General features: G+C 40.6%; 1 protein-coding gene and 1 non-coding gene across 2 annotated transcripts in view; both read left to right on the plus strand.

Moving 5' to 3' along the window:
* The window catches only part of isy1 (ISY1 splicing factor homolog), a 29,985-nt gene that overhangs the window by 8,215 nt on the left and 9,360 nt on the right, over positions 1–12,410 (plus strand). Inside the window, exon 8 of the mRNA XM_041192729.1 lies at positions 1,813–1,935. Within this exon, the coding sequence (XP_041048663.1) occupies positions 1,813–1,935 (123 nt within the window). The remainder of the gene's footprint in view (positions 1–1,812; positions 1,936–12,410) is intronic.
* On the plus strand, positions 434–683 carry LOC121280610. The gene has a single exon (XR_005943660.1). It is a non-coding gene; the product is annotated as a small nucleolar RNA SNORA53 (small nucleolar RNA).

Here is a 12,410-nt window from a genome sequence, read left to right on the forward strand (position 1 = left end):
GGTCTCCTTACCTAAGAAAGGATATACTTGCCATAGAGGGAGTGCAGCGAAGGTACACCAGAATGATTCCTGGGATGGCAGAATTGTTATATGAGTAGAGATTACGTTAACTATGCTTGTATTCACTGGAGTTTAGAAAAATGAGAGGGGATCTTATTGAAATGTAAAAAATTCTGACAGGGCTGGACAGACTGGATGATGTTTCCTCTGGCTGGGGGGTCGTCTAGAACAAGGGGTCACAGTCTCAGGATATGGGGAGGTCATTTAGGACCTTATGCTGAGATAAGGAGAAACTTCTTCACTCAGAGCGTGGTGAACCTGTGAAATTCTCTACCGCAGAAAGCTGTGGAGGCCAAACCACTGAATATACTTAAGAAGGAAATAGGTAGATTTCTAGACTCTAAAGGTATCAAGGGTTTTTTTTAAAAGAAAACACATGCTCCTTAGATCCATCTTTGGGATGTATCTGTTCTGCCTTGCTGGTAGATCTCTGCACCCTCGTGTTGGATTCTCCAGTCGGCTGGCAGGTGACATTCATCAACTTATGGTTGTACAGTCAAAGGTGTTTGAGTCATTGGCATGTTAAAGTATTATACCTGCACGGTAGCCCCTCAGTTCTGATGTGAACAACCTGTTACTCCAGGCTGTTGCTGCCATCAGGACTTGGCTGCTGTGTGGACACGTTTATCAAAATCCATCTGGTTTAAATATTGCAATGAAGCGTGAGAGAGCCAGAGTATGGCGTTGAGCTAGAGAATCAGCCATGGTCAAATTGAATGGCAGAGTAGGCTCGAGGGGCTGAATTGCCTACTCTTCCTATTTTCTATGTTTCTATGAAACGTAATTTGTCATTTTTATAGTATACTAGCTTCCAATTTGCTGTTATCTGTATTCTTGATTCATACATCTCATACAACCAAGTGTACAGGAGCCCTGCTGTCAGGCTTCTACATCCCCAATAGATGGCACCAGCCATATGACTGATTTCAGGAACAAACTATGGCGCTGCATGTTTTGCGCTCTGATACAGTGTCCCATTGTGCTAATGCACATTATTGTATTAGACCTTAAGCAGTATTACCTATACCATGTCACTGCATTTTTATAATGTTGGTAAAATAAGTTAACAATGAACAATTTAAATGCAAATTTAAAACCAAGTGTATAATTATAGGTAGTGTAATATAGGGGAGAATTTTCTCCCTGTCAGGCGGGCTGGTTGGGCACAGGAGCCGATCACTGCCCTCAATCGACTGCGCGCCGCCGTTTTACCTGGGCAGGCCAATTAAGGGATACCTGGTAGCGCTCAGCACGGAACTGCCTAAGGGAGATTCATTTCATATTGAGAATTGTAAATAAAAAAGGAATAAATCATTTACACATGTCTCCTCATGTGACAGCATTCGAAATGTTTGAAAAATATTTATTAATTTAATAAACCCTTCATGAAACCCACCCGTGGATGAGATTTCAGTGCAAAATGCAAAGGCTGCTTGGGCTCTTTGCCTGCCTGCCAACCTTAAGGTTGGACGGCAGCCTTGTCAATTTCTTTAATTGGTTTGTTAATGGCCTTAACAGGCCTTTGACAGTTTGGCAGGCGCGCAGCCGACTCCGGTGCACACCCGCCGAACGGAAAATCGGAATGACGCACGCTGACATCAGGGGACACACCTGATGTCACTGCGCATCATTTTACACGTCAGCATGTGGGGCCCGCCCCTACACGCTGAAGAGAAAATTCTCCCCATAGAATCTATACTTTATTATTCTATGAAATTACAACGTGGCTTTTAATCATGTGTTTGCTTGCAGCACCTGCCCCACCACGGAAAACTCGTGCTGAGCTAATGAAAGACATTGATGCAGACTATTATGGTTACAGAGATGAAGATGATGGGGTCCTTTTACCCCTGGAACAAGAGCTTGAGAAGCAAGGTAAATCAATCTAAAGAGCAATCCTGTTATGGTTTGGAAACTATAACATATCGATAGAATTAGGTAATAGTAGTATGTATCACTTAATTTTCTGTTTTGAAATTACAAATGCAAATTATTGGCATAATGAACAAATATCTTGAATTGGAATAAAGTGTTTTCATACATATATCCAATTCCAATGTATTTTTATTTTGTAGTATTTCATTGTTTTTCAAAAGAAAAATGCATAGTAACATGACTATCTTAAATTAATACACTCTCTTCAGGTTGCTGTTACTAGGTGGTACATCAAAACTATATTAACTGAATAAATGAAGTCCCTGTTTATAAATATGAAGTGAGTCTTCAAAACAATGTGTATTTGTTCTTGCTTATCATCCTCTATACCACTTTACTTTCTGCCTTAATATGGGGTGGTCATTACTGCTCTTGTAGAGACCAGACTGGCTAGATAAAAGCAAAATACTGAGTCTGCTGGAAATCTGAAACAAAAACAAAAATAGCTGGAAAAACTCAGCAGGTCTGACAGCATCTGCAGAGAGGAATAACATTTCGAGTCCATATGACTCTTCATCAGAACTAAGGAAATATAGAAATGTGGTGAAATATTAGCTGGTTGAGGGGGATGGGACAGGTAGAGCTGAATAGAGGGCCAGTGATAGGTGGAGGCAAAGAAGAGATTGCCAAAGATGTCATAGACAAAAAGACAAAGCGGTGTTGACGGTGGTGATATTATCTAAGGAATGTGCTAATGGTGACATTAAGAGTAGAAAGCAGGACAAGCAAGTGACAGCCCTAGTGGGAGTGGGGTAGGGGGAAGGGACCGAAATGGGCTAAAAGGTGGAGATAAAACAAATGATCGAAATAAATTTAAAAATAGGTGGGAAAAGAAAAATAAATTTTAAAAATTATAAATTATTGGAAAAGGGGAGATTGGAAAGAGGGTGAGGATGTAGGAGAGAGTTCATGATTTGAAGTTGTTGAACTCAATGTTAACTCCAGAAGGCTGTCGAGTGCTTAGTAGGAAAATGAGGTGCTGTTCCTCCAGTTTGCATTAAGCTTCACTGGAACATTGCAGTAGGCCAAGGACAGACATGTAGGCATGAGAGCAGGGTGGTGTGATGAAATGGCAAGCAGCAGGGAGGTCTGGGTCATGCTTGCGGACAAACCGAAGGTGTTCCGCAAAGTGGTCACCCAGTCTGCGTTTGGCCTCCAATGTAGAGGAGACTGCGTTGGGAGCAGCGAATGTAGTAGACTAAATTGAGGGAAGTGCAAGTGAAGTGCTGCTTCACTTGAAAGGAGCGTTTGAGCCCTTGGACAGTGAAGAGGGGGGAAGTAAAGGGGCAGTTGTTACACCTTCTGCGGTTGCATGGGAAAGTGCCGTGAGAGGGGGTTGAGGTGTAGGGAGTGATGGAGAAGTGGACCAGGGTGTCCCAGAGGGAATGATTCCTGCGAAATGCCACCAGGGGTGGGGAAGGGAAGATGTTTTTGGTGGTGGCATCATGCTGGAGTTGGCGGCAATGGCGGAGGATGATCCTTTGAATGCAGAGGCTGGTGGGGTGTTAAGTGAGGACAAGGGGGGCCCTATCATGGTTCTGGGAGGGAGAGGAAGGTGTGAGGGCGGCTGCGTGGGAGATGGGCCGGACACGATTGAGGGCCCTGTCAACCACCCTGGGTGGAAAACCTCGGTTAAGGAAGAAGGAAGTCATATCAGAGGAACTGTTTTGGAAAGTGGCATCATCAGGACAGATGCGACGGAGGCGAAGGAACTGAGAGAATGGGATGGAGTCCTTACAGGAAACTGGGTGTGAGGAGCTGTAGTCGAGGTAGCTGTGGGAGTCGGTAAGATTGTAATGAATATTGATGGACAGTCTATCACCAGAAACTGAGACAGAGAGGTCAAGGAAGGGGAGGGAAGTGTCAGTGATGGACCATGTGAAAAGGTGTGGCTATGGGTACCCGTATGGGCCCCAGTTATGCCTGTCTCTTTATGGTGTATGTGGAACATTCCTTGTTCCAGTCTTACTCAGGCCCCCTCCCACAACTCTTTCTTCGTTATATTAATGACTGCTTCATTGCCGCTTCATGTTCGCGTCTGGACCTGGAAAAATTTATTAATTTTGCTTCCAATTTTCACCCCTCCATCATTTTCACATGGTCCATCACTGACACTTGCCTCCCCTTCCTTGACCTCTCTGTCTCAATTTCTGGTGATAGACTCCACCAATATTCATTACAAGCCTATCGACTCCCACAGCTACCTCGATTACAGCTCCTCACACCCTACTTCCTGTAAGGACTCCATCCCATTCCCTCAGTTCCTTCCCCTCCGTCGCATCTGTTCTGATGATGCCACTTTCCAAAACAGTTCCTTAACCGAGGTTTTCCACCCAGGGTGGTTGACAGGGCCCTCAACCATATCCGGCCCATCTCCCGCGCATCCTCCCTCACACCTTCATCTCCCTCCCAGAACCATGATAGGGTCCCCCTTGTCCTCAATTATCACCCCACCAGCCTCCGCATTCAAAGAATCATCCTCCGCCAGTTCTGCCAACTCCAGCATGATGCCACCACCAAACACATCTTCCCTTCACCCTCTGGCAGCATTCCACAGGGATCGTTCCTTCCAGAACACCCTGGTCCACTCCTCCTTTACCCCCTACACCTCAAACCCCCTCCCACGGGGCACTTTCCCATGCAACCGCAGAAAGTGTAACACCTGCCCCTTTACTTCCCCCGTCCTCATTGTCCAGGGCCCAAACACTCCTTTCAAGTGAAGCAGCACTTCACTTGCACTTCCCTCAATTTAGTCTACTGCATTCGCTGCTCCCAATGCGGTCTCTTCTACATTGGAGAGACCAAACGCAGACTGGGTGACCACTTTGCGGAACACCTTCGATCTGTCCGCTAGCATGACCTCCCTGTCGTTTGCCATTTCATCACAACACCCTGCTTTCCTGCCCACATGTCCGTCCTTGGCCTGCTGCAATGTTCCAGTGAAGCTCAACGCAAACCGGAGGAAGAGCACCTCATCTTCCTACTAAACACTGTACAGCCTTCCAAACTTAACATTGAGTTCAACAACTTCAGATCATGAACTCTCTTCTCTATCCCACCCCCTTTCCGATCCCCCTTTTTCCAATAATTTATAATTTTTAAAATATATTTTTCTTTTCCCACCTATTTTTAAATTTATTTCGATCTTTTGTTTTATCTTCACCTTTTAGCCCATTTCGATCCCTTCCCCCCACCCCACCCCCACTAGGGCTATCTGTCACTTGCTTGTCCTGCTTTCTACTCTTAATGTCCCCATTAGCACATTCCTTAGACAACATCACCACTGTCAACACCCCTTTTGTCTATGACATCTTTGGCAATCTCTTCTTTGCTTCCACCTATCACTGGCCCTCTATCCAGCTCTACCTGTCCCTCCCCCCTCAACCAGCTTATATTTCACCACATTTCTATATTTCCTTAGTTCTGATGAAGAGTCATACGGACTCGAAACGTTAACTGTATTCCTCTCCGCAGATGCTGTCAGACTTGCTGAGTTTTTCCAGCTATTTTTGTTTTTGTTCCAGGTTGGCTAGATGTAGGTTATATATTCTTCTGGTGAGGATGCTTGGTACAAGAATATTATCTTACTGGTGTGAAGTTCATAATTTATAGTGACATGGATACAAAACTGGAGACTTTTTTCCTTTGAGCATAAATGACCAACTGTTGTATTTGCAATTTCCTCTATCATGAGGATGTTACAATGCTGTCGTTATTTTCTGTGTACCGACTATGATGAGCTCATTGGAGGAAAAGGTAAAGTTCTGTGGTGAACTAGATGAGCTGATAGCTGCAGCCATGTTCCTGATGATCTAATAATTATGGGAGATTTTAGTACACATATGAAAGACTGCTTTGATCTTTTAGGTAGGCATGGCACTGATGGAGTAAATTGGGGAGCTTCCCTGCTCTTTGGTTTGCAGGCTAGAGAATGGACTGGTCACCGCAAGCACAATGTTGTGGATAAGTAAAAGGCATTGTGAGTGCAGCCAAGATCCTGACAATAGCACCAGATGGCCTTATGTCATTGTGCGTCCAAGGAATTCTCACAATGTCAGGGTAGCATCTTCCATGCTTGGTGCTGACTGCAGGACTGATCACTGAATGATACTCTTTAGGATATCCTTTGTTAGTGATACCAAGGTACCATGTTTTAGCTGCAAAAATTCTGAGACAATAGTCCAAAGGAAGGTGACGTTTGAGCTGTATTGTGGAAGGTATCAGAAACCTGACTGTAGTAATCTTTGGGGCAGCTAAGTTCTATCTAGAGCTAGGAAGAATCTTATTCATCTTGATCACCTGCTGCTGAATGTAATGCACAGAATACTTTCAAAATCACACTGCACTTTAGGGACAGCTACTAGAACCACAGACTTGATCTTTGTTATTCAGCAAGTTCATGAAGTTAAGAGACTAAAATTTGTGGCATTTATTGATGACTGAAAGCTTCTCATATGTTGTTCAAATTTAAGAGATTTTTGAAGAAATTAGGTTATTCGGAAAAGCTCATGTCAATCCTGAAACAACTCCATGATAAGTTGCAAGGCAGAGTGTGTATTGATGGTGTTCTGCCTGAACAGTCCTTATCTCGAATAATGTGAAGCTGTTTTATTCACCCTTTTTTATGTGGTTATGCTGGATGGTGCAATGAGAGAACTTCAGATAGAAATTGGTATACAAAATTGCACAATTGGGAAATGTTTGTTATATCAAGACTGTGAGCTTTGATTTAAAAACTCCAAATTATGCAAGAACTGTTAGATGCTGGCGACTGTCAATATGATGCATTATAAAGAGGACCTTCAACTGATGATGGATAGACTCGTAGCTTCCTGGTAGATCTAGGCTTATGGCTTCCCAGGATCTGGCTGTATGTTTGACCATCGTTCAGAATTTGGAAAAGTGAATTGATGCACTCAAAGAGTTCACTGATCTTGGAAGTATACTAAATGACTATGCAAGCATTGATAAAAGCAGTTTCAAGTATTCCATTCCATTATTCTTTGTACATAAGTCTAGGACTGCTGCTCATCTCTGATTTCTTTAGCAAACAAAGCAGATATCTACCTTGATGCCTTCCCAAAAGAATATTTAAAAATATATTCTTGCCAGAACATAACAGCCATTTGATAGCCTTGGTGAGAAAAACAATTGTGTAATAAAATAGAAATTTATGCATTTTTTTAAAACTAGATTTACTACAAATATTTGCATCTAATGCCGCTAAATCACAGAAAATGTGAAAAAGCCAGAAAACAACAAGCACTAGCAACGATGACCCAGATTTTATGGTCAGTGGCAAAACAATAGCACTTGCCGCTGGACTCAAAGAAAGCTGCCTGCAAAGATCTGATGATCTCTGTGGCATGGATTTCATTTTTCCTGACATCAATTTGGTTCTGGCACCCAGTATAGGGAATCTCCAACATCCAGCAATAGCAATGTCATCAAACAGGCTGAGTAACCAATCACAATGAAGAGGTCTCAGATGGCAAACCAGGAAATAAAATGTACTGATTATCCTTCACTTTTAATTATTTTACATAGAGCACAAATAAAGAATAGGACATTGACATAGGATTAAGATGGAACCTGAAATATAAACAAACATTAAAAAAATTAGAAACCTATGGAATTTTTTTAATAAAGAGATTAACATTTAAAAAAATAATTTTTTCAGGGCCAGAGAGGTTGTTCAGTAAATATGATTTATTATGCTGCTTAAGAACCCAATTGCATCTCATTGAACAGGGGGTAACTTTTTCATTGGCTTTTGTAGTGAAATTAGAGCTTAAAAAATAATGGAAAGTCATGCAAGTTCAAATGATTTCTAACGATTTCCATCTGCAGGACTTCAGCACTGCAATCTGTGGAGGAGCAGGGAATCACTGACGCAAACTTCTGGATTTCTGCATTTAACCACATATGTGCAGACGCCAGAAGTCACTGTCAGTTTCACAATTGTAATGACTATTTCACCGTCATTGACTCGTATTTTGGACTTGTAATGTGTTGCGTATACGCCACTAATAAGATTTACTACCTGTGCACTTTTGAATTGAGCAGACTTGTTTTGTGGTGACACAGTCCAATAATTTGATAAACAAATAGATAATCTTCTCCTGCCCAAGAGTGATTTTTTTTTAAACATACATGGTTCTAGCCATTCCCATAAGCAGTCTGAGTGTCTTACATTTAGGCAAATGATCATGTTGCCAAATAATGGTAATAATGACAGTGGGTGGTGCAACAATAAGAATCCCCTGAGATCTTGAGTAACATTTGCATGTGCTTTTGTGCATCTCTCTAGCCTTTCCGAAAGTAGACTTAAGTATTCAGTGAGACAAAGCCAAATATGAATCACTAATCTGACTTAATCATTAAAGTTCCAGAATGTAAACCAAGACTTCCAGTCTTTTTTAAAATCTGACTGCCTGTGTGCATCTTTTTCCCTTTATTGCTGTTACCAGCTAGAAATGGGACTGTGATGCTGACTTACTCTCTGGTCACTGATTTACCAGTAGGCTTGCCAATAAAACCAGTTTTTCACACTTCTTGGTGTGTGGCTTGAAAGAGAACATTTCCTACTATTCTCAAAAGTGAATGTGAGCTAATGGGCTTGGGAAGGAATTATTGACTCTCCTTGTAGAAATTTGTAGCTGACTGTGAGCATTCAGGAACAATGTCTGTCTTTATCCATTGTCCATACTAATTAGGAGACAGTGCCATAGTGGTAACGTCACTGAGCTGGTAATGCAGAGGCCCAAGTCTCCGGGGACATGGACTCAAATCCCACTACGGCAGCTGGTGGAATTTGAATTCAATTAATAAATCTACAGTATAAAGCTAGTCTCAGTTATGGTGACGATGAATTATTGTATAAACCCATCTGGCTCATTAATGTCCTTTAGAGAAGGAAATCTGGCATTCTTACCTGGCCTACATGTGATACCCAGACCCACATCAGTGTGCCCTCTGAAATGCACTGGCAAGCCATTCAGTTCAAGGGCAATTAGGGATAGGCAACAACTTCTGGTCTTGTCAGCAAAGCCCACATCCCAAGAAAGAATAATGAAAAAAAACAGATGGGCACTCACATACCACTCTTCCAGCCAAGGTTGCTGGAGAGTGAATAGAAGTGGAAATGGAAACATTATATAATTTGAGCTCCATCAAAGGAGTGTTGAGATCAGTTATAGCACCTGTACCATCATCTTGGCTGAGATTGACTCACAGGGATTAGGGACAGATCTGCAATTTTCATGTTCGACATGGCTCAGCTAGTTACTGTATTACTGAGCTGAATTTTATTAAGTTTGTTTTTCAGTTTTGGTTACTAGACTTAACATTCTATGTTATTTGAATCTTTACAGCTTGTTCTATTCCTACTGCTAGAGTTTTTTGACTCTGCCAGACTCATCAAATTTTTGTTTATTTTGATTGTATTGGGTTCCAGAAAATAACTTTTTATTATACATTTCGAGTCCATATAACTCTTTTCAGAGCCATACACAGACTCGAACGGTTAACTTGTTTCTCTCTCCATAAATGCTGTCAGACCTGCTGACCTCCAGCATTTTGTTTTTATTTCAGATTTCCAGCATCTGCAGTATTTTGCTTTTATTTTATTATAACCTTTTATTAGCTATTTTAAATGACTATGCTGTACTCTGTCATACATTCAAGAATATAGTTTAGTACGTTAAATAGGAAAATAATTTATTAATGCCATTTATGAATGGTTTTCTTTTATCTTTTGCATGCTCTGATTTTAAAAATAGTTGTCTTCCAGTCACTTTGTAGATCATGTGATTCTCCTTCAGTCACAAATCAATGGCTCAATCAGTTAAATTCCACGTGCTTACAGCATTGGCAACTTGTTTAGCGTTTCTGAATCAGCCTCATTTATTCAGACCCAAAATAACCTCTTACAAACTTCATGGTAAATGCAGATAAAAAAAGAACAGCAGGGGTATCTCATTTAGGATAAAGTTATTGCATTGATTTGTTCTTTCAGTACAGTAGTACGATTTTTTATTGGGCATTCATTCTGATCAGTGTCCTCCTTAAGAGCCACTCTTACAAATGTTCTATTGTGCAGCATATTGAGGAGGGGCGGGGGGGGGGGGGTGCAAGACTACATGCAAAATTAGCTGCTGACTTCAGCTGAGATGCTTTGGGAAATGGTTAGTGGCCATGAGTGTTTGATAAAGGTGATGTTAAGTGAATGGATTCTGTAGTAAGTATGTATTTGAGTGTGGGAAATGTGTTTTTTACAATGCTCCCTGTATTTATGACATTACAGTAATGATTTCAACTGACCACACCTAAGTTCTGAGGCTACATTCCCATCTTCTCTCGCAAATGGAAGAAGGATGTTGTTCAGACTAAATCCCAAATTAGTTTCTCTAATGTTGCTATTTTTTAAATTGGATACATTGCTTCTGTCAACTTCTGATCTTCTGTATGGTGCCTATGCAATCATAATCCTTAGAGTCTTGCTTAATGAGCTTCTGCAGCAAAATGCATGATTGCAATATGTCAAAGGTTTAGATTTTAATGAAGCGTATAAGTGACTTCCTCTCATCAGACATTGGATTAGTTTAGTTAATGTAGTAAGAAATTTTTATTTATGTGCATGTGATTGCCAGTGTAATTTTATTAATTTTGATAATTTGTGACATGACTGATTCCCAAAAGCTAAATGCATATTTAAAAAATACCCTACAAAGTACAATGGCAGTACTCTCACAGTACATCCAAGAAAAAATACTAAACATTTTGCATGCTGATACCATAGGAGCAGGAGTAGGACCTTTTAGTCCCTCAGCTTGTTCTGCCATTCAATGAGATTGTGGTTGATTCTGCAATCTCCATATACCTGACCTTGCTCCATATCTCTTAGTATATTTTAGTTAACACAAATCTATCAATCTTAGATTTAAAATGAATAATTGTTCTAGCATTAACTTGAGTTTGCAGAAGAGTTCCAAACTGCTACAATCCTTTGCAAGTAGAAGTGCTTCTTAATTTCACACTTGCAAGGTCTGGCTCTAATTTTTAGACTGTGACCCTAGTCCTAGATTTTCTGATCAGCGGAAATAGTTTCTCTTTTTGCCCTATCTGTTCCCCTTAATCTCTTGAAAGCCCTGATAAGTCAACACTCAGCCATCCAAATTCCGTGGAATACAACTCTAGTTTGTATAATCTCACCTCATAATTTATCCTTGGTGTCCAGGTATCATTCTAGTAAATCTAAGCTGCACTCCCTTCAAGCAATATATGCTTCCTATGGTGAGGTGCTCAGAAATGCTTACAATACTTCAAATGTTGACTAATCAGTGCTTTGAATAACCAAAGCATGACTTCTACCCCCTTGTATTCTAGTCCTCTAGATAAAAGGCCCGTATTCCATTAGCCTTTTTGATTATTTTCTGTACCTGTTCGTGACGGTTTAATGATCTCTACACCTAGACTCCCAAGTCCCTTTGGACCTCCAGAGTTTCTCACTTCTTGCCTTTTAGAAAGTATCTCATTGTATCCTTTTTTAAAGTCCAAAGTGAATGACCTCACAATTCTTTCCATTGAAATCCATTTGCCACAGTTTTACTGATTCACTTACTCTATCAATATATCTCTCTAATTTTATGCTTCCATCTGCAATGCTTACATTGCCTATAATTATGTTACCAGTAAATTTGGATATGTGGCTTTCTATTTCATTATCTAAGTAGTTAATAAATATGCTGAATAGTTGAGGCCCCAGTAACGATTCTTGCAGGACACTACATCTTGCCAAATAAAGTTTATCCCTGCTCTCTGCCTCCTGTCACTTGGCCAATTTTCTGACCAGTCAATAATTTGCCTTCAATTTCATGAGCTTCAACTTTAGCTAATAGTCCCTCTTATGAGGGATTTCATCAAGTGCCTTGGACTTGCCATTCATAAACTTTCATAAACTGCAGTGCAGACATGCAACCTGCTGTGCCACATCTTAATGTAGATGATTTATATTATTTATATCTACTTTTTAGATTATTGTAAGTTCTTTTTATTTTTATACACACTATCTTGCATTAAGCACTAAGATACTAAAAATTTTAAATACTGCCTCAAGCTTATACAAACCACTGCAGATATTTTAGGCAAAAAGTAGCACCTCTTTCTCCCTCTGCACTGAATTCCCAATCTCACCTAATTGCCAACTTTTACACGTTGTTTGCAATTCAAACTGTTTTACGACCACTCTGTACGTCAACAAATATCAAAGTCTTAGATAATCGTCATGTATGAATACATTTAAAACTGAGATCCAAATTCCTAGGTCAGAAGTGAATTATAGTGTAACGATAGTTTATTTCATAAATGTAACATACCAGCATTGGATTCCACACTTCCCAGATGCTGAATCCTGG

This window comes from Carcharodon carcharias, chromosome 7 (assembly GCF_017639515.1).
Source record: "Carcharodon carcharias isolate sCarCar2 chromosome 7, sCarCar2.pri, whole genome shotgun sequence".
Classification (NCBI taxonomy): Eukaryota; Metazoa; Chordata; class Chondrichthyes; order Lamniformes; family Lamnidae; genus Carcharodon; species Carcharodon carcharias.